This window comes from Coturnix japonica, chromosome 15 (genome assembly GCF_054131305.1).
Source record: "Coturnix japonica strain WE chromosome 15, WE-NBRP24, whole genome shotgun sequence".
Taxonomy (NCBI): domain Eukaryota; kingdom Metazoa; phylum Chordata; class Aves; order Galliformes; family Phasianidae; genus Coturnix; species Coturnix japonica.
The window spans coordinates 5600940-5628870 of NC_140677.1; the positions used below are offsets into that span (position 1 = coordinate 5600940).

At 44.9% G+C, this 27931-nt stretch overlaps 1 protein-coding gene across 1 annotated transcript in view; it reads left to right on the forward strand.

Moving 5' to 3' along the window:
• LRIG1 (leucine rich repeats and immunoglobulin like domains 1) overlaps positions 1-27931 on the forward strand; it is a 75539-nt gene that overhangs the window by 12326 nt on the left and 35282 nt on the right. Inside the window, exons 2-3 of the mRNA XM_015875192.3 lie at positions 13702-13773; positions 18217-18291. Coding sequence (XP_015730678.2) covers positions 13702-13773; positions 18217-18291 — 147 coding nt within the window. The remainder of the gene's footprint in view (positions 1-13701; positions 13774-18216; positions 18292-27931) is intronic.

Here is a 27931-nt window from a genome sequence, read left to right on the forward strand (position 1 = left end):
ACACCCGAAGAAGGAAAAGGAGGAAATGTTTGTTTAATTTCTTACGTAGTGTAAGGTTCAGAGCGAGCAGATTGTGAAATAGCACAGAGCAGGGAATTGCTTTGCCCGCAGTTTGCAGATAACATGTGCAGAGCAGGCAGCAGCGGTCGGGGGGAGGGAAATGGGGCTTATTTGTTTGTCTAGTTTGTTTTTAATTTAAATAACCTCTATAATCTCCCTCCCTCCTGATAGTAAGCGATTCCATCTTTCCAAGGGCCTCCCTGTGTTATTTGGCCTCTGCTCGCTGTTTACAATGGGGATTCAGTGAGTGTGGATGGGGGGGGGGAGGCTGTGGGGTTGTTGTAGGGTTTGGGCATGGTTTGAGTGCTGGCACAGCTCTGCCCCCAAAGTGTGGTGCTCCCAACTATAGGGAAGGGTCAGCACTGTGCCCAGCTTGGCTTTGCACTGCAGGAAAGAGGGGTCAGATTAGGGAGAAGGCAGTACCTTACCAGTGCCCCAAAGGACAGGAGGCATGAGGTGTTGGGCAGCCATTGGTTGACGGCTTTTTGATGTCCCAGCAGCTTCAGCCTTTGTGTTTCCTTTATTAAAGAGGAATAATAATAATAATAATAAAAGGCGACAAAGGAGCCATTTGCAGACTTCTCATAAACACTGCAGGGATTTCACAGCAAAGCATGGAGACCGTTGAAGCCAGTCGGGCATACCAGAAACTTTATGAAATAGTTGGATTTGATCAACACTTAATCACTCTCAGGCTGCCTGCCTCGCTCTCTCTCGCCCTCTCCCCTTCCCCATACTGCTCTGAGTGTTGTGCTGTGCACTCCAGGGCTTCCCTATACACCCAATGTAAAATTCAGCAGGCATTTAGTGTGCTGCAGCAACCAAGAGCAGGGCTGCACCGTGCCGCTGAGTTCCATTAGATTCAGGGCGACAAATGAAATCCTGTTTGCCTTCCTGCGGAGTTGCACAGAGCATCCCAGTGCTTCCTGGAGGCTTTTCTCCTTGGGTTTGGAGGGGCTCTGCCTCTACAGGCTCTCACACATGTTTTGCTGTAGCCAAGTCCTTCCCAGCCTGCCATTGCTCTGCTCTTGCATTACCTTGTGGGCAGGCATCCAATTCCGAGCAAGAGAGAAATAGACATTTTTGATTCCTTTTCTTTGTGTTGAAAGACAGCTTTTTCCCTAGCAGGAGGCTTCAGATGAAGGTAAGAATTTCCAAGTCATTTAACAAAGTTATTAGTAAATAGGAACGGAACGTTTTCAGCAGCAAGTATTTATTCTAAAGTTTGCTTATAAGGAGTTTATTGATCTTGCAAATTTATGGATAACAGAAGCCTGGAGGTGTATGACAGTTAATGTGTAACCATTAAATAGACTTATTTGGACACTTTTTATGTGCTCCCATAGCAATTAAAGCCTATAAACCTGTGGAGGGTGTTTTTTATGTAGAGCAAAATGAGAACCTTTATTCCAGAGGAAGGTGTTCATGGAAAAGGTGCAGTTTAGGTAATGGTGTTCACGTGACTCCACGTAAACCTGGAGCTGCAAAAACCACCCCTGGCCGTGAGCCGTTCCTGAGGCCAGCTGCGATATTGCCGTGAGTTGGCTTCTCTCCCAGCAGCCAATTTGGTGCATTAAAATCAGTGCTGTTCTGTGTGGAGTATTTTATTGTGAGCCTCTTGCACTGAGAGTTTTGTCCCCTGCTTTAGGTTTTTTTGGCTTTTGCCCCAGTTTTATTTCATCTTGGAGCAACTTTGGTGGTTGCGTCAAGCTTGCTGAAGGAAATGTTTTCCTGCTGGCTAACCTGGTGAGGCAGTGAGCGTGTCCCATTGCTCCCGGGGAGCTCCATCCTGGTAAAACAATTCTTGCAGCAATTACATGGGAACTCAAGTTTTGTGGGAACAGGGAGAACTTTGATTTCTTTTCCTCGCCTTTTTCTCTCCCAGACAGCACGTTTTATGTGGAGCGATGGCTGAGTGAGGTGCTGGGGATTCAGTGGGCGAGATGTGTTCCTGATGCTGCACTGCTTCTTTATTGACTATAAGAGAGGAATGCTGAGAAGTGGACTCACTCCAGCTCTGTGCAGCAATGCATTCTCCATGCTGGAGCATGTGGGCAGCCTGGCTCAGTTCATGTTATTATGATTGCAGGGCTCCGGGCAAATATTGACACCAGATTTCTTGGCAGATGTGCTGCTCTGGCAGTGCTGGGGGATCACTGCCACTGGTGCAACCCCTGCTGGGATGGTGGAGGTGGTGGCTCCCACCCCAAGGTGTTGTGGTGTCACCTTGAGGGACAGTTGGGCTGCTGCTGTATGACATGCTGCAGGGATGGGGCTCCTTGCTGTGTCTGCTATGTACGTTGGGCATGATTCTGCATGCATGGGATGGATAAGGCTGCCCTGCTTTTTGCATCTCAGGATGGGTATTACCTCTCTGTATCTTTCATAAATAAATAAAAACCAACTGCCAGCTGCAAGAGGGGAAAATCATTAAATTCTGCTTTCCATCAGCAATTGGTTGCCCAGGCTTTGGACCACGGCAGGGGTGCTTTGCTGAGCATGATAACCTGCTTTGTGTGCCGCCATCCTCCTGCAGAATGCACCAGAGGATTGTTAACATCAACCAGATACCTCAGTGCTCCGGCTCTGCGATGTAGTCTGGACAAAAGGTTAAATCAGGCAGTTGTTGCTGCAGTGTTATTTCCTATACGACACTCTGGAGAAAGCTCAGTATCACTCAGTTAACTTTTGCAGAGCCATTTCCTGTACGTTTTGTTAGAGAAAAAGCTCAGTTATGTGTTTCCAGTCGCAGCAAAGTTATTTTCCCCTATAAAATGTGCTACGGTTTGTTTTTACACAATTCTCATTGGTTTGCTGAAGCCTTTGGAGGGGGGAGCCTGTGCGTTTGGAAGATTCTGAAAGCCTTTTATTTCATACCTGGCTAACTGCGACAAATGGAGGAAAATGTGTTTGTTGATGTGGCTTTGGTGTAGCAGAGCCAGGCTTGGAATCCTGATTGTATATTGGGGTGTGTGGCTGTGCCCTGCTGGTCAAGGCCCGTCTCTAAGAACTCTTTTGGTCATCCTTAGGGAGACAGTACCGAGTCCCTTATTCTCTCCAGAAATTAACTTAACCTGCTCCCAAAAGAGCGTTTGGAATTCTCAAAGCTGTGGGCACAGCTGTGGCCCTCCCTGCACAGCAACAAACCTTGTGAGCACCTTCTGCATTCACGTTGTTCTTTAAATAACCACCTTCTTGAATTGCATGGATCTGGTGCAAAGCTGGTGTGCCCAGAGCACTGTGAGCATCCTGGCAGGACGCCTGGCTTGCAAGGACCACTCAGAAAAGCCAAAAAAAAGAAACGTATTTCTGTTCCTGTAGTGTTAGTTTTGCTGGTTTCAATGTGGCCACCCATGTGGAGTTTCGTTCTTTCAGGACTTTTGACTTTCAGAGCCATCGGTGCAGTTTTGAGATAGCTGCTAGTTTGGGTTGTGCCTGAATGGGACCAACTCAACAGAAGAGGGGAAGGGTTTGGCTTTCTCTTACATCTTCCTGCAGGTCTGATTGTTGGATGAAGGAGTTCCCAGTGCTGGAAGCTGGGGCTGGAGCCTCCATTGGCACGTAAGCACCTTCTGGTGGGCAAAGGTTGGGACAGAAATACAGCAAAATGTGCAGTCTTGAGTGCCAAGTGGAACTGCGTGATGCCAGGAATAACGGTTGCAAGGAGATGAAATGAGTTTATCCAGATTCCATTGGAATCCAGATTGTGTTGTTAATTGCTTCCTGTAGCAAAATACTGGGGTAGTGTTCCCTTCCCATACCTCTAAACCTCTGCAATGTGGAAAGAATAAAAATGTATAGGAGAGGGAACTTGTTCCTTGATTCAACCTCAGTAACATCTGCCCTCGCTTTCTAAAATGTTGCTGGCTGTAAGTTTTGTTCTCTCTCTCTGAGTCTTTGTGCAGTCTGAGTTGCGCTAATGAAGAAATCTGGCTTTATAAGCGAAAGAGGTTGGAGAAGAGCACCAATAAAACCTGTAAAGCTCTCAAAGATCTTAAGAACAGTGCTTCTGTGAAAGATATGCCATTATATGCTGGGGAGGAGTGTAATAAAGACTTTTACTAGCACTCTTCACAACTGTCATAATCTGTTCAGCTGTCCCAGACTTTGCTGATAAAGCCTTTGTCTGCATACCTGGCTGTGGGTGTGTTGCTCTCTGCAGCAGTGCACATACAGATGTGTGCATGTCTGCTTCCTTGAATATTTCACTACCTGAATTTACAGGTACACAGTTACTTACGTGGCACAAGTTATTTGAGGAAGACTACATTGCTTTGTACCATTCTGCTTTATATAAGATATGTGAGTTCTGGCATGCGACAATTTAACGAAGCACCAGATTTAAGCACCTTTGGCTTCCTTGTGAAGGTACCAGCTTCAACCTACTTTCTAGTGGCAGGGAGTGTGCTGTGGACCACCGGCTTGAAACTCCTATGTTACACCATTGCTTTTGAGATCTGTAGCTTCAGTTTTCTGCTGGCCAAAATAACTGTCCTCCACCAAGTGTTTCAGGGTGTAATGCAGGGGGATGTGGGAAGCTCCTGGCTATGTTTGTTTCACATGGGGAGTGAAGGCTTTACAACAGGGGAGAAAGCAAGTTTGTCTAGAAAATAGCTCTGCTTAGGATGTAAAATAGGGAGTAAATTAACTTGAAAGTCTCTTCTAGCTTTTCATTGTCAAGTGAAAGGTAGTTTAATGGTAGATTTATTTGCCTTGTTTTGCAGCAAGTGCATTATATATAGCTTGGCTTCCATTTCTCGTGATCTAGGTGGAAATGGTTTCTTTTAAATGCAGTCTTTCCATCTTGAAGGTCAATTAAAACAGGTTGGAGGTCAGATAAAATAAAGGGACAGAACATTTGCTTCTTGGTGTATCTATTTCTGTAATGTTATCAGTACATGTGGTTTTATTTCTAGCGTTTTGTTCCAGGGCTTCCTCTAAGCCTGAGCAAATTGAGTCAGTTGGATGCAGTACAGCTTCCAATTTGGGGTTAGAAATCCATTAAATTGCTTGGTGCTTTATTGGCAATATAAAAGTGCTTGGAATGAAAGTGCATTATGTTTGGACATTGATTACTCAAAAAGAGAGGGTGAATGCTGGTGTTAACCACACATCTCTCGCTAAGATGGCCAACTTAGGAGTTTTTTTAGATTAAAATGTACGTGTTTTACCCTTAAATTGCTGTTACAAAGAAGAGCTATTTTTAAACTGCAAGTAGAGCAGTATTTTCTTTGCACCTCTGGGAGGTTAGAGCTGGTCTTGCAACCTGCAGCGCTGCCAGCACAGATCCCCCTACCAATGCTTTGGGGCTGTATACATAATTTCTTTCTATATGCAAGGTGTTTGGCTCTGCAGCCTCTCTTCATTTCAGCCTGTGGCATTGAAAACTTCAGGGAATGTCCTTTCTGTCTTAGGCATCAAGAAAAATTGTATGAGGGGCAAAACAAGGAGCACAGTGCTGCAATTCCACCTGCAGGTGCAGTCGGAAAGGATATTACCTCCATGTAAGGAAGCCGCAGAGTTGGCTGAGCATTGTGTGAGATTGGATTGCTGGCACCGGGTGGGAACTGAGCAGTGGATGTGGTGATCGACCAGTTGTGTTGGTGCTGATGGGTGGCTTGCGGAGCTGACTGCTTTGGCTTTGGGCAGCATAGTGAACTTTGGTAAGGAGCTGCAAAGCAAAAGACAGCACAGCAGAAATCATGGCTCTTCCTTGGGATGTGCCTTCCTCCTTGCTCTCACATCCTTCCTTCTCCTGTATGAGTGAGGATGATGATGTGAAGCAGCATTGGAAGGATGCAGGCTGGGAAGCCCCCATACTGTAGCAGAAACCCGCCTGCTGATTTTGCAAGGCTATTTTTCCCTTCCTCTTTGCCTGACTGGTTTTAACCAGCGCACAAATATTCCTTTGTGCCTCTTTCAAGTGTGTTTTGTGGGGGGAGATCGGCCCTTCCTGATTAACTGTTCACTAGAAGCAGGGCAAGGGAATGACACAGTGCCAGGGGTCCCTTGCCCTCCTTTGCCATAAGCATCTAACCAATTTGGAACACTGTGCAGTGGCTTTTGGTGGCAGCTGGTGGCACAGTGGCTGTGTGCTGCTGGAGCGATGGGCTCTGCAAAGGGAAGGCACTATAGCAGGTGCCAAAAACTGAGTGTGGGTTTGATGCTCACCCTTCCCTCAGCACCATGGGTGCTGTTCTCCATTGGCAGTGCTCTGCCCAGGGATGGATTTCCTGAACGAGCACTTCTGACAAACAAATTGGGGTGTCAGAGCACTCGAAGAACTTGTGAGCTTGCCAGAAATGCTTACAGACACAACCCCCGTCTTCAGGGATTCCGAGTGGTTTCAGAGCACATTACCATTCTGTGTTTTAGTAGGAAATGTATCTTAAAATATGGGTTATTGGATATTATTGAATGATTGTTGGCCTCAGATGTTTTCTTAAACCGTGGAAACTTCTGAGCAGCGTTCAGGGAGTTTGTGAATTATCTCTTTTCCATCTGTGCTCGACCTGTAACCCACAGCTGGATTTTACAGTCATGTGGTGGGAGGTTTGGGCTGCCAGCAGCTGGATGTGATGCTGCTGGTCCTTCCAGGCATCCCTAAAAGCCAAAGGTTTAACACGGTTTATCTGCCGTACTCGTGAAAAATTACACAACTTGTAGGTAAAAATATTAGCTCTGCAGAAGTAGCAATTTTTGAAGCAGTAAATTGCACTTCATGCTGCTCTATCAATGCAGCTCTTGTGTATTATTGTCAGTTAATGGAGGCTTAGCAGTGCCTGTAAGGTAGACGCATACAGTAAATTATAGAGTTGTTAATCCTCAATAAATTGGTTTAGTATGTTGAATACACAGTGGGGAACCTTAATTGAAATGTTAGTGCAGGAGTCGTGGCCTTTATTGATTTACCTAAGGAGCAAAGCAGTTGGTTCACGTGCGCCCAGCATACACGCGATGCCTGCAGCCCTTGTGCTGGGGATGTGGGGCTCTGCCTTCTGCAGGGCAGGGAGCTGCCAGCTCTGCTTTCAGGACACGTCTTTCTCATGAGAGTAAGCAGCGCTTTAATTAAGCAAAACAACGAAGCCCGAACAAACCCTATGGGTATCTGGGCAGAGTTAATTTGTGGCTTAAAGACTTCCACATCCTAATTTTCCTTCCAGCTGCTTTACCTGCCGCAGGTGGCAAACCAGGATAGCTTGAAGGTGAAGTAAATACAGTCATTTCTATTTAGATGCTCCAACCCTCTTTGAATTTAATTTTCTTGCTCTAAGGCAGTTCTTGCAACTGATGACTTGGTGTGTTTTGGAGAGAATACGTCTCCTTCATGCAGCGCAGCTCAATAGAAACAGCAAATAAAGTGAAAAATTGCTGCAATTAAACACCGTCTGCTCTTACCCTTGCAGCATCCCCTGTTCCCTGCACACAATACTGCCTTTGACTGGGCTGTCTGCTGTGGGGCAGAGGAACGAGCAGCCGTAATGCTGTTTGGTAGCCTTAGTAACTACAGGCTGTGTGGCTGCTGCTGTTGTTATTATTACTTTCGGGAGCAGAGAGAAGTTTGAATCCACTGTCTTGCCTTCCCTCTTGTGATGCCTTGCCCTTCTGCTGTTGTGCAGTGTGCCTCTGTTATCAGTGCGGTTTATATAGATTAAGTCAAAGATGGTTTCTTTTTTGGTTTTTCTTTTTAAGTTTCAAACTTTCGGGGTGTTTCAAGGAGACTGTTTAGTTTGGCTTGGAAAATGAAAAAAATAAACTCCTTTTGTTGTTTTTGCTAAGGTTATTAAAATAGGAAGAGATAGGATCCGAGGCGTTGTCAAAACACATTTGTGTAAACCAAACAAGGCCTGGAATAACCCAACAGTTCCCTTCTTAGAAGAGACAAGTAAGCGGAAGGGAGCTCCTTATTGTGGGCAGCTCTGAACCCTCGGCTGCAGCTCAGTGTCATCCAGTGCCATGCCAAGAGATGCTCTGCTCTTGAGAACTGACAGCAATGGTGGTGATGTGAGAGCAGCCCAGCCAACCTCCAGACGCTGCCATCTCACTGCTCCCGGCACTGGGAGCTGTTGGGAGCGCAGGAGGAAGGGCCGGGGCCCAAGGTGTTATTTGAAGTTATTCAAAGGTAGTTCCCTCGTTCCTTCAGCCTTCTCAACCACAAGTTATATTAAACTGTAGGCTGATATGATGGTTCTCAGTGATGTGGTTTTAATTAGTATTCTTTGCATTAATGACTGTGTGCATCTGCTGGAATCGGTGTGGTATTGATTCTTTGGTAATCATGCTGCAGGAATTTCCTTTAGACGGCATTGTTAGTCATGACTGGGGTGATTCATGGTGCAGTTCTCTTGGTGTCTGGATGACCTCTCAAAGTTTGTCTTCACAGTCAAATTAGCTCATATTATGGCTTGAGGGTTGCCCTTAAGTTGACTCCCTTCTGCACATAGAGCCCCTTATATGAGCGCGCTGTTAACCCAAGCTAATCTGCTGCGGCTGCTAATTTGAGCTGGGGCACAAGCAAAGCCTGAGTGAGCAGGCGCACCAAATGGGCTCACCAAGTGTGAGCATGAGTACAGGCCCTGAAGCAAAGCCTTTGTCCAAGGTGAATTTCTATTTGATGTCCTTGCTTGAGAGAGGTGAAGCAGAGGCAAGAATGAGTGAGGCAAAGGGTTCAAAGACGTCTGGTTTGCTACCCATTTAGTAAATGAACTGGAAGGGCATGTGCGACTGGCTGAAGTAGGTTGGGGTGAGTGGTTCCCCAAGGACTCCTGGCAGAAAATAATGAAGGACTACACACATCTTGAATGTGACAGTTCCTTCTGACTCATCAGTGTGGATGGCTTATTGCAACTCCATTTTAAGGAGGACTCAAATAATCCCATATAGGGGAAGGTGTTGCTGTGCCATGCACTGCTAAGTAGCTGGCTCTGACCACTGTAGCCATTTCTGTGCTCTTGGCTCGAAGAAGTGGATTTGGGGCTTGCTGTGTATATAAGAAAAAAAGACTAAAGATACTCCTTTCTGCCCTTACATTTCATACAAGCAACTGAATCCCCGCAGTCTCTGATTGCTTTGTGCTTCAGTGTTAAGTCTCGCATGCATGCTCTCTTCTGTGCACAGCTGTATGCTCGAAGCACGGGCAATGTGTTCCCCCTGTTGTTACCCCAACTCCCATCCCCAGGCTTATTCAGCTGCTGCCATGCTTTTCATACCCAGTGAAGTGTGCATGGGGCCTCCATGCCGGTGCTGTAAAGCCATCCACAAACATGTGGGAAGAGGATGGTGCCTATTCAGTGAGCTGCGGACTAGGCAGCTATCTTTCGACAGATTAGCCAGAGGAATTTCTATTGCAGGGCTCGATTGTTCTGGGCTCTCGGCTCCCTTTTGTGCAGACGCAATGAAAAGTTGTGTTATGACAATGGTTGACAAAGTGTTTAATGAAAGCCGCGGTTGGCAGGGGCAGAACTTCGAGCCATCCTCCTTTTCTCCTCAGCCTGTCATCAAAAGGTGCAGAAACGCTTTTGACATAATCTTCCATGCTGACAGATGAATGGGTTCGACGTGCAGGTCGGAAACTTCCACCTCCCTGAGCAGAACTCAGCCATCATCATGGTGAGCAGGGACGGGGAGCCTCGTGCCTGCTGATTTCTTTGTCTGGCAGGCCAGCCAGGTGCCTTGTTCTCAATACAGAGGTGGCTTACTGCATGTTGGCCAGCTTCCCAAATTAGAACCAAAACCGGTGCGTGAAATCCCAGTCTACCCAGCACTTTGCCAGGGAGGCAGGATCAACATCTGTCAGGTCAGAGAGCTGCCTGATTCCTTCTTGCAGGCAAACACGGCTTGTTTTGTGACAGCATTATTACTTTGAGGAGGTAGTTTAAAGGCAGATTCTATATTGGGTTATTTAACAAGGCTTTCCTTTGAGCCTCTGCAGTGCTCAGTGATCTACAATGCCAAATAAAGGCAAACACTGCTTTCTTATTTAAAGGTTGGAAGGGATAAATAGGCAGAAGAGAGACCTTCCCGTGCTGATTTAGCTTGTTCTTAGTTCTTGATCAGGGACATCATATATGAGGGAGGAAAACACCATGTTTTTAGACCACTCAGGTTGGTGGCTGTTTTGTTGTCTTTGCTGTCAGCTTCTGACTCTTGGAGGATGCTGAAGCATGTGATGATCTTTGGGCTCAGATTTTCCAGGGTTCTTCAGAGAAGACTTCTTAAAACACTGGTGAAGAAATATTTGCTCAATGAGAGCCATTGCTCGACTGCACAGCCGAGCACTGTATCAATCAGACCAAGGGGTTCCATGAGGAAGAATGCAGTCTTTGCTATGGCAGAGCAGGAGTGTGGTGAATTCCATTGACGGGACAGCAGAACCCCGAGCTTGGCATCTCCATCTCTGCTGGGATGCTTGGCTCAGTCAATGGGGATGTCGCAGCTACACGTGATGCCTTGCATTTGAGATTCATGCTTTGTGGTGGGGGAGCGTCGTGTGCACCCATGACCTCAAGTTTTGAGTTCTCTTTTGTATTTGCATTACTGGAGCCCAACCAAGATTGAGGCCTCATTTAGTCAGCATTGGGCAAACCAAGACAATACCTACCTCAATTTTATTTACAGTCTAAATAGGCAAGACAGACAAAGGGTGGCTGTGGAAACAAAAGCTCTGGAGAGGTGATGTGACATGACCCAGTCACACAGCAGGAGATTAAGAGAGCCAGGAATAGACTGAGGTTTCCTGACTCCCTGTCCCAATGATCTATCTATCAGAGCATGTTAATTCTTTCTCCCATTTGCATGCTGTGACTGGCATGCTAAATACTGTCTAGTGAGGAGATCTGAGTTCTGGGAAACTCATCCTTTGCTTGCTGATGCTTCAGGCGACAAATTCCTGGGCATTTTATTGCATGTTAACATCGGAGAAGTGGAGTGAACTGTTTATTTTGGTGTATCCATCTATTTTCAAGTCTGAAATCTATTTTATACTGATGCTATATTTCTAGTTTTAATTTTCCCCACTGATTTTTGAACAGCATATTGTGTTTGGTGAGGATAACAGGAAGCTGGAGTGGGTAGTGTGGGCAAAACTGAAGATTTAGGTATATAAGATGGGTTTTACCAGTATTTCTGCAGCAAACACTGGGAAGTCTCTTGTTGGAGTAGGTGAAATACAGCTGTGCTATCTGAAGAGCTAACTGCTTGTCTGACATTGATGTTCAAGCTTCTCAAATGGTGGCAGCAATAATCAGCTGCTTTGGAAGATGTTAGTCCATGAAATCCTTTATGCTGCTAAGACTCTCGTGTCTTTCACTTTTGAGCTGTTGAAGGTTACATCAGCATTGCTCAGTGTTTGGGCATTGAGTATGGCGGGGTTCGGTTCCCTTGACAAGCGTAGAGATTTGTGGCGTAGAAAGCATAGAAATATATTGAAACTGATTGATTCTGGCACAATCATGGCTGTGCCAGCACTGTGTCTGTATTTCCTTCTTACAGCATGTCCCCAGTGTTTCTGTGCCTGCTTTGTTCTTACTGCATTGAACCTATGGGATATAATGTCCCGTGGGATGTTACCTGTTGTGTTTTCTCCTTCTGCCTATACATCAGACAGGGACAAGCTCCAACCTGATTTTGCTGTGTGGTTTATAAAGAAAAAAAATAGTAGTAATGTAATCTGTGGGCAAATTGCACTTTAATTCGTAATTGTGCTATGAATATGGACTTGGCTTTCCAATGCACTCTGAGTTTAAACTGCAGTTTGACTTTTATTTAGACAAATGCCTTTGAGTTCATAGTGAAATGGATATCTGCTGCAGGCTGGTATTGATTTAAAGGTCTCTTGAGTGTTTTAAAAGACAGTAGGGGCTTACAGGACAACATATTTTAAAACTAGATGCTTGGTTAGATTTTACACTCGTATATGGCTTCAAGTCAGGTTCTGCTGTTGATTTGTAGAGCCTTCTTTTGCAGTAGCTATTGGCAGAAATGCAGCATTTCAGGCATGGTACAAGTGCTGGAAAACAGTGCTTGCACAGAGCTATTGAGCAGTACCCATGTGGAGGGGAATGTTTTGAACGTGTCCCATAAATGCATTGCAGGAGAGCAGATGATCAATGATTGCCTGTTATTCCAAAAGAGGCATTTGTAACTTCTTAGTCTCTCAAGCCTTAGTGCTCACAAGCATTGCTGTGGGCCTGAATCTCTGTATGGGGAACGTGAGGCAGGTCTGGGCCCTTCTTGCAGCGGTCCTTGTTGTCTGTCACCTCCTGATTCCCCCCCAGTGCAGGGATTGGCACTCAGGAGCCTCGGGATGTGGGTCCTGTTGGGGCTTCAGACCTGCCTGGGGTCTGTGGGCACAGCTTTTACACAAAGCAGATGCACAAACTGGGAAAGGTTGGCCCGTTTTCCAGTCAGACTGGCTTGGTGGTTTGAATAAGGAGCTGGATGTTTGAGGGCTTATCTAAAATCAGACCGTGAATCTTTTGGGTCATGTTCAGAAGTACAGTAAGAGGGTGTAACCTCCCTGCAGAGGAGACAGGAGGGTTGAGTATTACCCAGGATAATATCATGGAGCAGGGTGTGGAGCAGGGTGGAATTGAAGCAGGTCCCCTCAATTTCCTCGCAACTCCTTGTGGTTGCTTTTGTTGCTACTGCCTGTCAGTTGGCCTCCCCCCTCTTCATATTACATACAGTAACATTCCAGCACAGCATACATCATATTCATTGGGCCATTTGTTAATTTCCACATCATTAGTTGCGTGGTCCTAATTGATCTGTGCTCTCCTGATGCATCCCCAAGTGCAGGCTGGACCTATGTGCAGTGTGCTGATGCTGTGTGTCTTAGTGGGGACTTTGCTGTTGTGATGCTGCAGCAGAGCATTGTGAGGGTCTCGCGTGTGGCTTTCTGCATTGCTTTCTTGCCACCTTATTCCAGCTGTGTTTCCAAACAGGGATGTGTCCTGCAAAGCAGAGCTTCAGCAGGCTGTGTTCAGATAGCAAAAGCTGTCCCTAGTAAAATGGGATTGTATGATCTTGATTTGATCTGTCAGTTGGAAACTGATGAGAGTTGTTGAGGAACCAAGCATGTGTTACTGCGTGCCCAGCATTTAGTGATATGTTAATGACATGGTCTGTTAGAAAATGTAAAATGCTGTATGTCAACATAAAATATAAGTGTGTGTATCTGTGTAGGCCTTTTGTTTATATGTGGTACATTAAAACTCCCAAATATCATTATAGCTATGAAATATTTAGGAGAAGCCTTGCTGATTGTTTCAGCTCAGTCTTCAATTTGTCAGGAAATATCCTATTCATCTGTGATGAGTTGTGTGGTTGTGAATAACCAGCGGAGGAATACTAATGTAATTGTGTAATATAAAGACAAATTAACACCACATTAATGCAAAAGAGGAGAAAGCATACAGCAAACTGAATAACATTTTGATAGAGAACTGAAGTAACTCCTGCATGTATTCAGCAGCCAACTGCCCCCTACCATGTCTAAACTGACATAATTTTCTCTAAAAAAAAAAGGCAAAAATAACCGAACCCAAACCACTTCCTATGCAATCCAGAATAATTAGGATGACGCTTTTGCTGAGTGCAGTAACTGTATGATGCTGATGCCGCTTTCTTTTATTTTAACAGAAACCTGAGCTACAACAAGTTGACCGAGATTGATCCTTCTGCCTTTGCAGAGCTGTTGAACCTGCAGGAAGTGTAAGTATTCTGTCAAGGTTTGAGTTGTATTTTGCAAGGACAGCTTGTGGGATGGGAAGAAATTGCATATAGTTTCCCGAGACATTATTTTCCTTTAGCGAACGTGAATGAGGAGATGTGACTCATTGTGGAGGTTTTTTCATATAGTACTTCTGCTGCTTTCTTTGTCTTTAACGAATCAATTAGCAGAACATAACTTCCCAATTAGAAGAGCATAGCTGTTATTGGAAATCATTGGAGTTTGCTCCCTCCGTTTTGTGCAGCGCTCGGAGGGAGCAGTTCAGCTAACACACCTGAACATACACACAAAGCTCCTTGCTGACAGCATAACCCTGAAGCAAGACAGAACAGCCTGGATTGTGATATCTGATGCCAACCTAACCCACATCTCCCAGGAAACAAAGGTGTAGTGTAGTGGATAACAAAGCACTTAACTGTGTCTCCTCCTTTCTTAGACATTTGTATTCCTTTTGGAACCGGGACAAATTGCGTTTGAAGTCTGCTAAGTCAGTCTAAAATGGCAGAGCTGTCTTCTGCTTTGGTGGGGGAAGAGAAGGAGCCGGCAAAGGCTGCCTGCAGGGTGTCCTACCTGCTGACCTGCGTAACTGCTCAGCCGCCGTGCTCATGGAAGCTCAGTGCCTGTCTGCCATTCACAGCAAATCCCGGAGCTCTGATTTGGGTTCTGAAAAACGAAAGTGACTAAAATTGTAAGCGGTGGGTTGAGGTAATGAGCTCTCATTTGGATGTTGAATTGCTGGCATACTTGAGGTTTGGGCTCTGTTTGAAGAGCTACTGATGCCTCATGGGAAACTGAAAAAACATTTCGTTTCAGAAACAATGCTGTGCTCTGTCTGCATCGTTCTTTTTCTCTTCTCCTTTGTCTGTTTTCATTAAATGTTGGCTTTGGGACTCATGGATGGGCCGGATCCTGGGATTCTGAAATAGGCAAAGTATTTTGCAGTGGTGGGAATTCTGCCTGGCTAATGCCTACAGGATTGAGCTGTGGGGATTAATGCAGTGCATCTCCATCAGCCTGTGGCACCTTTCCTTACACTGACAGTAAGGACTTGCTGGGAATATTGACAAAGTGAGGAATGTGCATCAAGAATGAGGGCAGTGCTTGGAGGTCAGCCCTAGATTGCCTTAAAGAGCAGGAGGGGAGAGAAAGTGATGCAGGTGAGCAAATGCTGCCTACGGAATCTGCCTTCTTTAAACTGTGAAAAGCCTTAAATTGCTCTGTGCTTAGAGATCAGAATCACGGCCCTGATCCCATGAGACTTTAGAGTTATCCTAACATGATTGTGGCTTAGCAATTGCTTTTATTTGTGGAAATGCCTGGAGGTGTTTGACTACTGGGCACGTGGGGCTGGGAGATTCATTTGTGTGGTTTCTGGTTCCTCAGGTAGGGAGCTCCTGCATGCAAAGTCATGCATTGAGGGCTGAATGTGGAAAGAAGTATTGAGGATTGAGGGAGGCAAGCCATGCAGCCTACAGAGTAATTGCATGGCCAGCAGTGCCTTGTTAGGGGAAAGGGAAAGAGCAAAGGAATGAATAGGAAGAAAATTGAGATGGAAGGGGAGGCAGAAGTCTGGAGCCCAGCCTGGAAGGCAGGCTCTGGAAAGTGTGAGGGAGAAGCTCTATTAAAAGCCCTATCTACCAATCTTGGTTGCTTTTGAATAACAGCTAAACCACAGACCACTGAAATAAACTGTGTTTCACAAAGAGAACCACATCTGTACTGCCAGAGCATCTCTTTCTGAGTGTTTTTTTAAGCACTTGCAAACATTCATGAAATAAGGATCATGCTGTGGCATGTCTTGAGAGCAAGTCAGTGTTTTGCTGTGCGCGCGATGCTGGGCAAATCAAGTCAGCCTCGGGGAATGAGATTGCCCCAAATGATAGATGTATTGATAAGACCTGAAACCTCCCATGATGCTTTAAACAGGGAGCCTGTGGTTCCTGAGCATTACAGATGGGTCTCAAACGTGACGTGTCTGTATGTGAATAATTAGTGCCACATATTTTGGAAATCTTTGTTGAAACCCTCAGCTTTATGAAAACGTTGGCAAACTAATGGTCTAAACTTCATAGCTTATATTGGGTGTTCTGGTGTGCTTGACTAAGATAAGGCAGTAGCAGTTGGTATTTTTCATTTTTAGAAGTTTATCTCCCCTTAAGTTTAATCCCTTCTAGGAAGAAGTTAAATTGATACGAAATCCCATGATCCCATATACTCAGGACTACGTAGCTGTGTGCTACTTAGGGGCTGCAGCATTTCATTTCCTCCCTCCTTCAGGACACCTGTACTTTCTCCCATGCCCCTCTGTGGTCCCTCTTAAAGACACCCCCGATCACATGCCTTGACTGCAAGGATAGGAGTGGGATGCTGCTGTGGGGCAGCCCTCTTGTCCTTTGTAGGGTTTCCTCAGGTCATGTGGAATCCATGAGAATGATGGTTACAGTGCTCTCAGGTTTTCCAAGCTCATTTTATATAACAAAGAGGTAGTAACTGTGCTAAAATTCCTCTCCAAACAACTCACCTTTTATTTTCTAAAGTGCCTTTCACTGAAAGCTCTGGAGAGCTGTGCTATTTTTGAGCAGGCTCCATTTCAGCTTGACACCAGCCTGGCAACCGGACTGTAAATATTTTATACGGGTGGCCCCCTCCTGCCCTCCCCTGCTGTTCAGGGGCAGCAGGTTTGTGTCCTCAAGGAGAAAGAAGAAGGATGTTTAAATTTGTTGAGTCTAGTTGTGGGGTTCTTTTTGATTTTATTTTATTTTTTTTGCTATTTGTTCATTATATGTGAGGGGAAAGGGAAGAGGAGAGGGAAATCCCAGACAAATAATGAGCTTGGCTGTCTCCTCTGCATCAGCAACTGGTGCCTGTGAGCCAAGAGAAAATGAGGTGGGAGAGCTGCTTTCTGACTGTGTTGTTTAACTGAGAAAGACTTGACAGTGCAGTGATAGATGAAGATGACGTTTATGTCAGAGGAGGGTTTGGACGCTTGCTAGATGCTGGTTAGTGTTAGAGCTGCTTAACCAGCACTAGGGGAGGGTGAGCCCGATTCTCCTTCCCTTTCTGTGGCTTTCAAAAAGATGCTCAGCTGGATGTTAATGTAAATGTGTCACAAATACATGCATTTCAATGCTCTTTCCAGCTTGCTTTGCACTGTTGAAAGCTGGAGACCTTGCTATAATACCAGTAACAATGAGCTTTTAGTTGCAAAGTAGAGTTCCTTGCTGAATTGCAATGCCTCTGGCTTTCTTCCCTTACATTTTAAGGTATGGGTATAATGTCAGAGGCAGAGCTGCAGCCGAGAAAACCTTTTATCCCAGCAGTGCCTGGAATGCCTCATGAAATCAAATACAGTGCCTGCTCTCGGAGGAGTCAGGAGGAAGTTCTGCAATGGAGGCATCGTTGCCCTCTCCCACCTGCCAAAAATCTTTTTCAAGTGCCAAAAGGAGCAGAATTCAGTATTGCCCTAGCTCACATTTGGGGTTTAGCACCCCTCAGCTGTACCATGCATCCCTGCTCCCGCTTTGGAGTCGGATGCATCTGGATGTGATTTTAAAGGATTTCCTGGGGAGGAATGCCTTTGGGGGCAAGGCATGAGAGGATCGGGGTGCTTTTGAGCCCCTCCGTGGAGGAGAAAGGGGTAGTGCTTAGAGAGCAGAGGCACAGCAGTGAGGCTCTGCTGATTTGTGTGGCTGGGGGCCATGGGGCTTGGCCTGGCCAGGGTTCAGCTTTAATGGCTTCAGTGTGTGTGTGCAGGGGGGGGGAACAACTGCAAGATGGCTAAGAAGTTAGGTAATTTTCAAGCAGCCAGACAAGCGACTGTTAAAGTAATTAATTGACTAATTCACCGTACAAACAAGGGCTCTTTAAACCAAGGAAGAGCCGGTCACATGGCTAGGATCTGTTTTCAGTCAGAAAAACACTTCAAACATTAGGCCATTGAGGGGGACATTTCTGTGAAGGCCTATGAGGCCTGTCTGCAATTGCCATTAGCCCCGCAGGGCTGCTGGGTGAGCTGGCTGGAGCAGGTCATTTCATTTCAGTGCCATTTTTGTGTCCAGTGCCTTTTTTGGGTGGCCGTGGACAGCTCTGTGGGGCTGCCCATGTGGGATTTTCAGAGCTAGGCCTGGTGCGGGATGGGGGCTGCCATGGCACCGCCATGGCCTGGTGTGGTGAGTGGGGGCTGCAGATCTGCATAGGATAAAGAAGGTATTGTTGGAGCAGTTGTGGTAGCTCTCATTAATTAAAAGGTTGGGATAAAAAGGTGGGACGGTCAGAGAAAGCCCTTGAGATGGCCACTTCTGCCAAAATGCTGGTGCTTTTGTGGGGGGGAACACACTCATACAGAGTGCTGTGCCCAGCTGATACACCTCCTAACCTGATGCTCCTCATAACCTCCTTGCTAAATGGTTCATTTTTTGTTGCAGGCAACTGAACAACAATGAACTGACTGCCATTCCCTCCCTGGGACCTGCTGCTTCCAACGTCCGTGCCCTCCACCTGTGAGTTGCTGCTGCCTCCTTACTTTTGACTTTCTGCTGCAATTTGTGGGGTGGATGTAACTGCTGAGTTTCGTGTGTGTCACAACTGCTTCTGCTGGCTCTTCAGATTTCATTATCAGTCTTGTTGGTTCTTTAATTAAGAAATATCTTCCGTAGTTGAGATTTGGTCTAGATTGTGGGTGATTAGATGTGCTGTTTTAATGGAGCTTGTACGCGCAAGGCATAAAGAAGATAATGTTTGGAGGCTGGTTAGTAATCCTCAGACCCATGAGCAGATCATTTCTTTGATACTTAATTTTATGGAGTGATCCAAGCACTTTGTCCATCTGTCAGCACATCCAAGTCTGTGTAAGTGCCTCCAGAGTCCTAAAAGATACTTTAGTGCCAGTGTGACTGGGACAGAGCTGCCCAGGACTTAGTAAATGTTAACAGATTTGAAGTACTGCCTTTTGGCCTGTATGTCAGCAGAATCCTTGTGAAAAATGATCGTAGATGCAGTTCACACAGAAGTCCTGTTGGGTTGTGGTAAGTGCAGTGAGCAGTGCTTCCATGCAGCCTGCAGGAATGCCATGATGGGCAGCCATGAATAATTAGAGAATAAGATGCCCCTAATAGAGAGGCACACTGAAATCTGCCCTTGTTACTGTTGCGTTCCTGTTGGAAGATGGCAAATACTCTTTGTCTTTTTGTTTTTATATGATTGTCCTCGTTTTTTTCATTAACATTTCATCCCTTGCCAAACCATTGAAACTGTATGGTCAGTGATAACTCAAGTCAGTAAATTCCGTGGGTTAGTTGTATATTGAGTAAGGGGGCGAGGGTTGTGTTTTTTGTTTTACTGTCTGCATTTGGGTTTCAACCATTGTTTAATACTTTTGCTATTAAAGGAGTATATACTTCTACCTTATTGTTTTCTTTTCCTTGGCATTGTTCTGGTTATTTTTTATTTTCCCTTAAAGCCAGAAACTATTCACATCTTAATCTTTCAGGAAACTCATTCCAGACCCATTTTTATGGTCTCTTTCAACCTTGCTTTAATTTTATTTTATCTTATTTTTGGAGAGTGATTGGCGATTGTAGATCTACAGAAGCTTTGAAATTGCTAACTTTGGTGTTTTAGGTACCTACAGTAGTGTTACACACCTTGAGAATCCTTGCACCACTGCCACCATAGGCCTAGGACTGGGGACACTGCTGAAGGGAATAAAGACATTATGTTATCAGACTTCTTAGTATCTTAGTGTGGATTTCTATGATTATAAGCAGATGCATGCAAAAATAATGCGCACTGAGAAGGGATTTTGCTGAGGTACGTGTGATATGGAATCCAGCAAAGTGACTGAGCAGTTCAAGTGATGGCTTCCATCATGCATGGCCATACAGCATACAGCTGCAGGCAGGTGTTCCATCCCTTCTTATCTGTGGTGGCTTTGTCTCTTCTCATAGTGGAAAGTGCCAGTGTCCATAGCAGTGGGTGGGTGACTGGTCCTCTCACACTTGAAGGGCTCTGAATTACTCTGAGAGAATGTTCATCAGTTGACTAAAAGTACATTCCTATTACTTAAATCAAGAACGGAATTGAGTGAAATGAGTTGGCACCATTCCCGCTCTTCCATTAGGCAGTGTTAAAATATGCAAAGCAAAAGAACTCCCTCACTGTCTTAATTCAGTTTAAGGACCTGAGCTTAAAAGTAGCATCCATATCTCCCTGCTGGCATGAAGTGGGCTTAGCTTTATTTGAGATATGATGCCTTTGATCTGGTTCTTGGGTATAGTGTGTTCCTGCAGAGCTTACAAAGAGCTGAAGCACTCCTATGCTATCATCAGCACTGAATCTAGTGAGTGTCTTTCATTTAAATGGGCAAGTAACCACTCCACCTCCTGGGTGGAGGAGTAGCTTGTGTCTCAATAGTTATCAGACCTGTCAAATATGTCACATGCAGTTGGTGTGAAACCAACTTGTTTCATTTCTCCTCCTGCCACAGTCTCTCCCTGCTTGCGTGACCACATGTGAAGCCCAGATCCGTGATCTGGGGGCTGCTGACTGTAGTGCTGTGTGGTAATTCCCTCCAAGCAGAATCTCTTGTTTGAGGCACGATCCCCAGCCATGAGAGGCCATCTGCCTGCCACTTGAACTGAGCTCTGTAGACTGCCACGTAACCCACTGTGTAACAGTTCATGCACTGGGATTCAAAAAACTTGAGAAATCTGATTTATGGATGGAAAGCTTGCATACGGTTTGCCATCCAGGATAGAGTTTTAGGCCCCCCAAATCAGCTTTTCTTTCTCATGAAGTCTAAAAATGATCCGAGCTTCACAAGCCCCTGTTGTTATTTTTTGCTATTAATTTAGCCTTTGGCAAGGGACCAAATTGCTGGAGCTTTGGCTTTTTATTTCTGAAATGAAATAAGTGGTTTGGAAAGGAGTAATAATGAGTGGTGGAAGGCAGTAGATTTACAGCTCCTCTGAAATTTCAGAGTGGTACAGAAGGAAGGGGAAGGTACAAAGCCAAATGATAAAAGGACGATATTCTAAACAGACCTGCTTAGTATCACTTTCCAGAAATCTGTATTGCTTTCCTCAGCTGCTACACATAAATAACTGCGATAGTGGCATTTGTAATGCTGCTGTCATACCTCTGCAAGAAGGATCTCTTTGTTTAGCTTCTTTCAGAGTTTGCTGCGTTTTTTTACCCCTGCATTTCCTTGTAATTTTTATCAGGAGTAAAAATAATCTGAAGGAGGTTTTAAAGTAGCTGCTTTAATCGATAGTGCTGACTGATTTGCATCGGAATGATTTGCTGAGGAAGTGAGGCTTTTTCCATCGCTGGAAGTCAATCAGTTGGATATCTTCCGAAAAGATGGTCCTTTAGTTCAGCTCCAGGTTAATGGACTCGGGATGTAAATGGTTGGGTGAAGTTCTTTGGCCTTGTGTGATGTAAGGAGTAGGATTGTGCCATCATACTGGTTTCTTCTAGTCCTCACATCAGTGAAGTAATAATCAGGGAGGCTGCCAAACCAAACTCAGGGTGAAGACTCATAATGAAGGCTGTGTACCGAGAAATTGGTTTATGTTTAAGTATATAGTGTTACAGTGTATTCTTACTGCTAAAGAAAAAATAAATAGATTTCCTTTTTTTTTTTTTTTCTTTCAGTGTTTATAAATGTGTGAAGTGTGTTTACCTCACAAACATTTGAAGTAGGTTTTGTATATTGCATGTGGTTAAGTATTTCCACAGGGCTGTGCATGTATTATAAAAGCAGTGGTTGTGTATTTGTCGCTCAAAACATTGCTGGTGAATGAGTTGCTTCATTTCCAGCTCTTCCTAAATTGGAGGAGAGAGTTTCTATCCTTTTGATGCTGGGAATAAGGAAAATGCCATGTTGCCAAAGTGAGGTGTATTATAATGGTTGTTTCGGTGAGCTCAATCACTTCTTGCTCCCTGCCTTGGGGCTTCACGTATCTATCTCCATCACCCTGCATTTACTTGACCATATGTACATGTGTACCATGAACTGATTTGCAAACATGTGGGAATCTGTTGGAAAGAGCATTCTCAAGGCTTATTGCAAATCTTTGGATATTTCAGGCTGCAGATGGATGCAATGGTGACATGTGTATCAAATATGCTATGCCTTAATATACTGCCATGAAGTTTAATTCAGTTTAATTATTCCTTGAAGAGCCAGTTTGCCTTGCACGTTGAAAATACTGCCAAAGTTGTTCATCTGAACGAGAGCAAACATAAGGGACTTGATAAGGCTTTTAATAGAACAGAAGGGGAAAATAATCTATGGACGGGTTACCAAATAAAGACAGACATTAAATGCAAACATCTGCTAATGCAAACAAAAGCCAGGAAATTCAGCTGGGAGGGGGAGAGACTGTGAATCTGGATTCATTCCGAAATTACATCGGAGTAGCTGAGGGGAGAATCTTGCCTGAAATTCCCACAGCGTTTGTAATTTAGCTACAGTTCCTAGACTTGGACGTTTGGGAGTTGATGGCAGGATGTTTTCACTGACATGCTTTTGGCTGAGGATTTCCCTTCCCAGTGTTCTGCTGCAACTCAAGTGTGTTAACTCTGTAGGCTCTTTGGAAGGCTCTTTTCTCAAGCTGTGATATGATTTGGTAGGGGAAAGGAGGATGGAAGTAACCGTTTCTTTGCAGCAGAACTGAGTCTGCGTGTATCGAACTTCCCGACCAACTTGAGTGGAGAATCACTTGGCCTTGCTAGCGTGGCAGACAAGAGGAGGAACAGAACTGTGCATAGATCTGCTACTACAGGTATCCTCCAAACACCTGTACAGATCCAAAGTCACTTGTGGTGCCTGGCTGCACCTCAGCTCCTGTTTCACCAACCTACCTATGGCTGGGTGAGCGTGAATGTGTCCTGGAGTGCTTTGGGAATGGCTGCACAGGGTGGTAGGAGGATCCTCATCCTCTGCTATGGTCCCAAGGTAGCAAGCCTGATCCAGTTGGCATCCAGTGATGTGGACACACCAGCACAGGCTGCTCTACAGCTGTGGGGCTCAGTGGAGAGCCTGCTAACCAGACCTCCAGAGCAAGTGTGGCAAGCAGAGCACTCCAGGCCACATCCTTAGCTGGTTAGGAGTTAAGGAAGTTAACAGATTAAACACTTAAAAATAACTTTCGTTTCTTTCACTGTAAGTCTTTAAGCCCCTAACCATTTAGGAACAAAAGGGATAGTGACCCACGGCAGTCTGCTGTATATTAGCAACAGCCAGAGCTGTCTGAGATGCATTGGCCCCATGATCTTGCTGTGAATAAGCACAGATAACAAGGAAGTCAGAACAAGGATTTTTTTGAAGCAAAAGAGCATGAAATAGGATTAGCTGATTCACAGAGGATGCAGCACTGTGTGCGTGTTTACTGGGGAAAGCGAAATCAATAGGACCACTCTGCTGCCAAACTGAGCATAAAAGTCCCTTGAAGAAAATCAATCTTCTTTACAGGCTCATTAATGTAAAGATCAATTCACATTAAACTGTAATTAAACAGAGAGAGCTAATAGGAGGAGGGTAGGTGATCTACCGTGCCGTAGGCAAAATATATCCTGTAAAATTTGTAAACTGACTAGATGGAGAACTGGGGATTGGGAGTAAAAGGGAATGTGGAGGGTCTCTCCAGAAGGATGGCAGTGAGTTCAGATGCCCACTGGAGCAGCACGGTAGTGAAAGAGGGCTCTGCTTTGTTCCATCTGGGTGTCAGGGTGGAGAGGGGTCAAAGACTGCAGCCAGAAATTCTGTATCAGGAGCAATGTTTCCACCTGAATTGCATAGTTCAGATTTTTATTTTTTCCTCTGGAGTGTTGGGAATTCCACCATACTCCTGGTTAATGGAGATTGTTAACATGAATCTTGTATGCCTGACTTTAGCTTTAACTTTCATTGCTTCTCGTCAGACCTTTGTACCTGATTAGCTGGCTGGAGATCACTAACATGGCAGAGCCGGTATCATACAGTTGATCTCCTTCTGAAACTGTTGCCGTTTGCTTTCTTAAGAGAATGCTTTGGAAGCAACTGTTACTTCGGTGCTGTTTGCACTGCTTCTCTGCTGTTATCCAATGAGATTTATGAAGCTTCTTTGTAAAGATCTGTGTGGTCTGTGAGATTTTTTGCAGTGCATTTGTGCTTTAATCCAGGACAAACACGTCCTGCTCTGTTAGCTTGAACTGTTGATCAGAGCCAAAAATTATCAAGCCAGTGTGCCCTCATTTCCACAAGCTTTTGACCAGGAGCTGAGGTGTTGATGTGTGACTCCAGTTCTTTGATTTTCAAATTAAGATTGTGAAGACTTGATTGAGTATCGGGGAGAACTGCTGCTTTGCTTTAATACTTGGCTGTGTGGTAGCTGCTCTGGGACCCACAGAGAAAGTGGTACTGTTTATAGAGTACAGCTCAAGTCTGTACATGAAACGTGAGTTCACTTGCATGTTTTTGACTAGGTCAGAGTTTAAGCCTCTACGTAAGTGATGTTGAAAGTTGGCAGGTTCGGTCTTAAAAAAATTGAGGACTAAATGAGTGCACCAGTATGTTTGAAGCCTTAGGGGACTGTTGTGGCCTGCAATCCTGCTATACTAATTGCTGCTCAAATGAAACAACTGCCTCGACCCTTGAGAGAATTAGTGTGCGAGTCATCTTTGCTGGAGTGAAAAAAACATTCATTAGAAATGAGGAGAATACTCTGTTAATTCCATCTTTGTCACAGCAAGCGGTTTTATACTGCTAAGCACAAAATGTAGGTGACTCAGATGAAGCCATGAGAGAGATTGCTTGAAGTCATTGGGCTCTGCATGTGTGCAGGACTTCTCCGGCAGCTCAGCAAGCCAACTGGCTGTCTTCATGCATGGGATGTGCACAAAGAGGGCTTTCCCTGGTGAGCAGGGCAAAGTGGTGTGTGCAGATGTAGATCCATCAGCATGAGCAGATTTACCATCTGTCGTGCTTGCTTCAGTTCTCACTTGTGTCTACAGGGACCAGTCCTCTAGTGTTTATTTAGGCAGTTCTTCTCATAGGTTGGAGGGAGATTTCTTCCTGAGGATTTTGTCTGCACTACGGGCTGCGCTACTCAGCTTCTATTTTTGAATGTGAACATATTGATGTGGAAAGGTGACTAGAAAGAATGCTGACAGCCAGGATGGTCGGTATGCAAGCAACGTGCAGGCGTAAGATATTCTCATACTCACCTCTTATGTTTGCTTTGCTCAGAGTTTGTGGCAAGGCTCTGGTGTGTAAAGTCTGCTTGCTTTTGAGGCCAAAGACTGCAAGAGTCTTTCCCAATGGAGGAAATTCTTGTTAATGCCAAAGAGTGGGCATTGCCCTAGAGCTGATGCAAGTCATGAGCATGAAGCATCTTCTGGCATTGTCTGAGGGCAGGTGTGTGCTATGCACAATGCTTAAGGTGATTTCCGACTTCTGTCCCTCTGCAGATCAAACTTAGATTAGTTATTAAGGTTATTTGTGACCATGATCTTTTGTTAAGGACACTATGAAAAATAGCCTCATATTTGAACCTCAGAATAGCCCAAACTTGCTACTATTAATATCTGTGGTAGATAGGCTGTCTCATTTAATGGCATACGGTAAATAAAGCACATGCCTCCAGAGGCAGTTCTTTTGTTAGTCTTCACAGGCTGAACAAATTTCAGTCATAAATAACTTGCTGAGATAAGAGTTTTTTAGCATGTTGAACTTTTCTGCCTGAAACAAAAGTGCTGGAAACCAATGTAGTTCGCTCAGGGGTGAGTAGAAGCAAAGTTGCAAGTGCAATAAATACAGGTAAAGTCATTTATTCATGTAGATTCCTTTATCCATTTTTTTGTCCTCTGTATCAGTCTATATGTGTCCAGCCATTTGTCCTGGTTCTTAGATCAGTGATGCTTGTTCAGAGCACGGTCTCCTCCCTGGCACACCATTCCCTTCCCAGCATTTGCCACAAATAGATGCCTAGTGAGAAGGAAGAGTAGGGGTCAAACTCTGATTTACTGTTCTTACTTTATTGAAGGATGGTGCCATTAGTGCTCTTAGAATCCATTTTGTTTATCTTCAAGTGTGCTGGAAGGCTTGAGACCAGGCGGTGTCTTTTAGTTCCTTTACGTATAACAAGGCTAAAACTATTTCAGCAAAGGTGTTAAAAATGAATGTGGTTCAAAGCTCAGTGAGTAAAAGCATCAGTTTTGCCATTTACCTTCTGCTGTGTACGATGCTTAGCACTTCCATCATTGCTTCCACTGGCACCATTAGGAATAGAGCGTAATTCAGAGTAAAGAAATGCTTGAGTAAACAGCATTCACTAAAATGTGGACTCGTTGTGTCTAGATTGGAAAATATTAGAATCTCTAGAAAAGTCACTTTTAGCTGAATAGGAGCAGATTACATGTTGGGTTTTATGGTGTTTGAAACCTATATTAAATTCCCCAAATAATTGCAGAGATGAACAACAGAGATGGTTTTAAAAGTTACGATCTTGGTGTTGTAAAACAGCTGCGCTGGTGGTAGGCGAAGAGGTTAAGGGAGATGGGGAAATGATTGGATGTACCTTTAGATGAAATGGTTTCCTAAGAATCCCTCTTGCTTCCAAGTGTGCATACATCTCACTTGGTAATAGGAATTCTTCTGTTCCCTGCATCTTCAGACCTTGTTCTGCAGTTTCCTGAAGCCATCCTCAACATGCTTTATTAACAACAAGGTGCCTAGACTCTTTAAGAAGAGCTGTTTCTGTTGTGAACTTGACCATTGCTTTTCCACATAGGAACTACTCCTTCTTATAGGCTGAACAGTCTCAGCTGAGTGCAGCTCCCCAGCGCAGCCTGCCCAGGGGCTATCTGTGCTCTGGCGACCTTGCTGACAAGAGAGATAAGCCCTTTCAACAGAGCACAAGTGTGTGTCATGTTGGAACAGACCAGCCAGCCTATCTACATCTCCCAAGTGCTAACAGGAGCTTGCTTGTCCAATCAAAAATGCTTGTTTCTGTAACTGCTGCCTTCTGTCAGGGTCTGCTGCAAGTATCATTAGACTTTGAGTGTTTCATGGTCTGAGGGGTAGGTAGAGACTCGAGTATATTGTCCTTTATTATAAATATCTGCCTCAGTGTCAGGGTTTAAGAACTGTGCTCCTATCAGAGATGGGAGAAGCCTGTGGCATATTCTGGCAACGTTCAGGCACACGCAGTGTGTGCTATCAAGGAGTCTGCTTGTAATTACACGTTGGATTAATGTCCCAGCACTACGGGCAGAATCATTACATTTGGTTTGTGCTTAAATTGCTTCTCCACTTGTGTATTTTCCCCTCCTCACTCCTGTGGAGAGACAAAAGCAAAACAAAGCCACCCACAGAACACATGCACTCACTAGGCTGTGGTGGATCTTCTTTACTTTGATCATGTATTACACAAAGAGAAACTAAAATCAGCATCAGGATTTAAGGATAAAAGTGCCTACATGCCTTGTGATCCTGGACCCTATTGGCTTTCAGATGAAAATGCTAACCGTGTTAATGAAAGCACAAAACTTGCTTGCAGTGACAATGAAAAGAGGATGCTGCCTGCTTGGGAGTGAGACAGGGCAGCTGCCCTGGCTGCAGCTCTGGGTGAGTTACGTTGGCATCTTGTTGTGATTCTGCCTCTCCTTGTCACAAATCCCCCTTATCTTATAGGGCAGCATTGAGGTTGTGGGGTGAGGCAGCAGCCCTTGTACAGCTGCTGTACAAGTGTGGGCTGGTGGAGAGCAGGACCTCAACAGAGCACCAGTTTGAGGTGGATGCCAGGTTTTCTCATGCATTCAGTTTCTGATAGAAAATTGCATTTGGCTGGTAGATATTAGCAGCAAGGGAAAGAGTATGCTGAGCAGCCCCTATTGAGCATCCCTTGCACCAACCCTACAGGGTGCATCGTCCTTTAGATGGATGCATGGGTGCACGCAGTGACTCTGAAGATCAATGCCAAGGTGTTTCAACTGGAAGCTACGCTCAGGAAGGAAAGGTGTTGTAGTATTAGGTTCATAAAAGGTCAAGAAGACTCCTTACAGAGGGGTTGTGACAGGCAATGAAAGATGCTTTACTCAGCTTTTCAAGGGATCTGTTCTCTTTGTGAATGCAACATTTAAAAAGCTTCTCTGGAG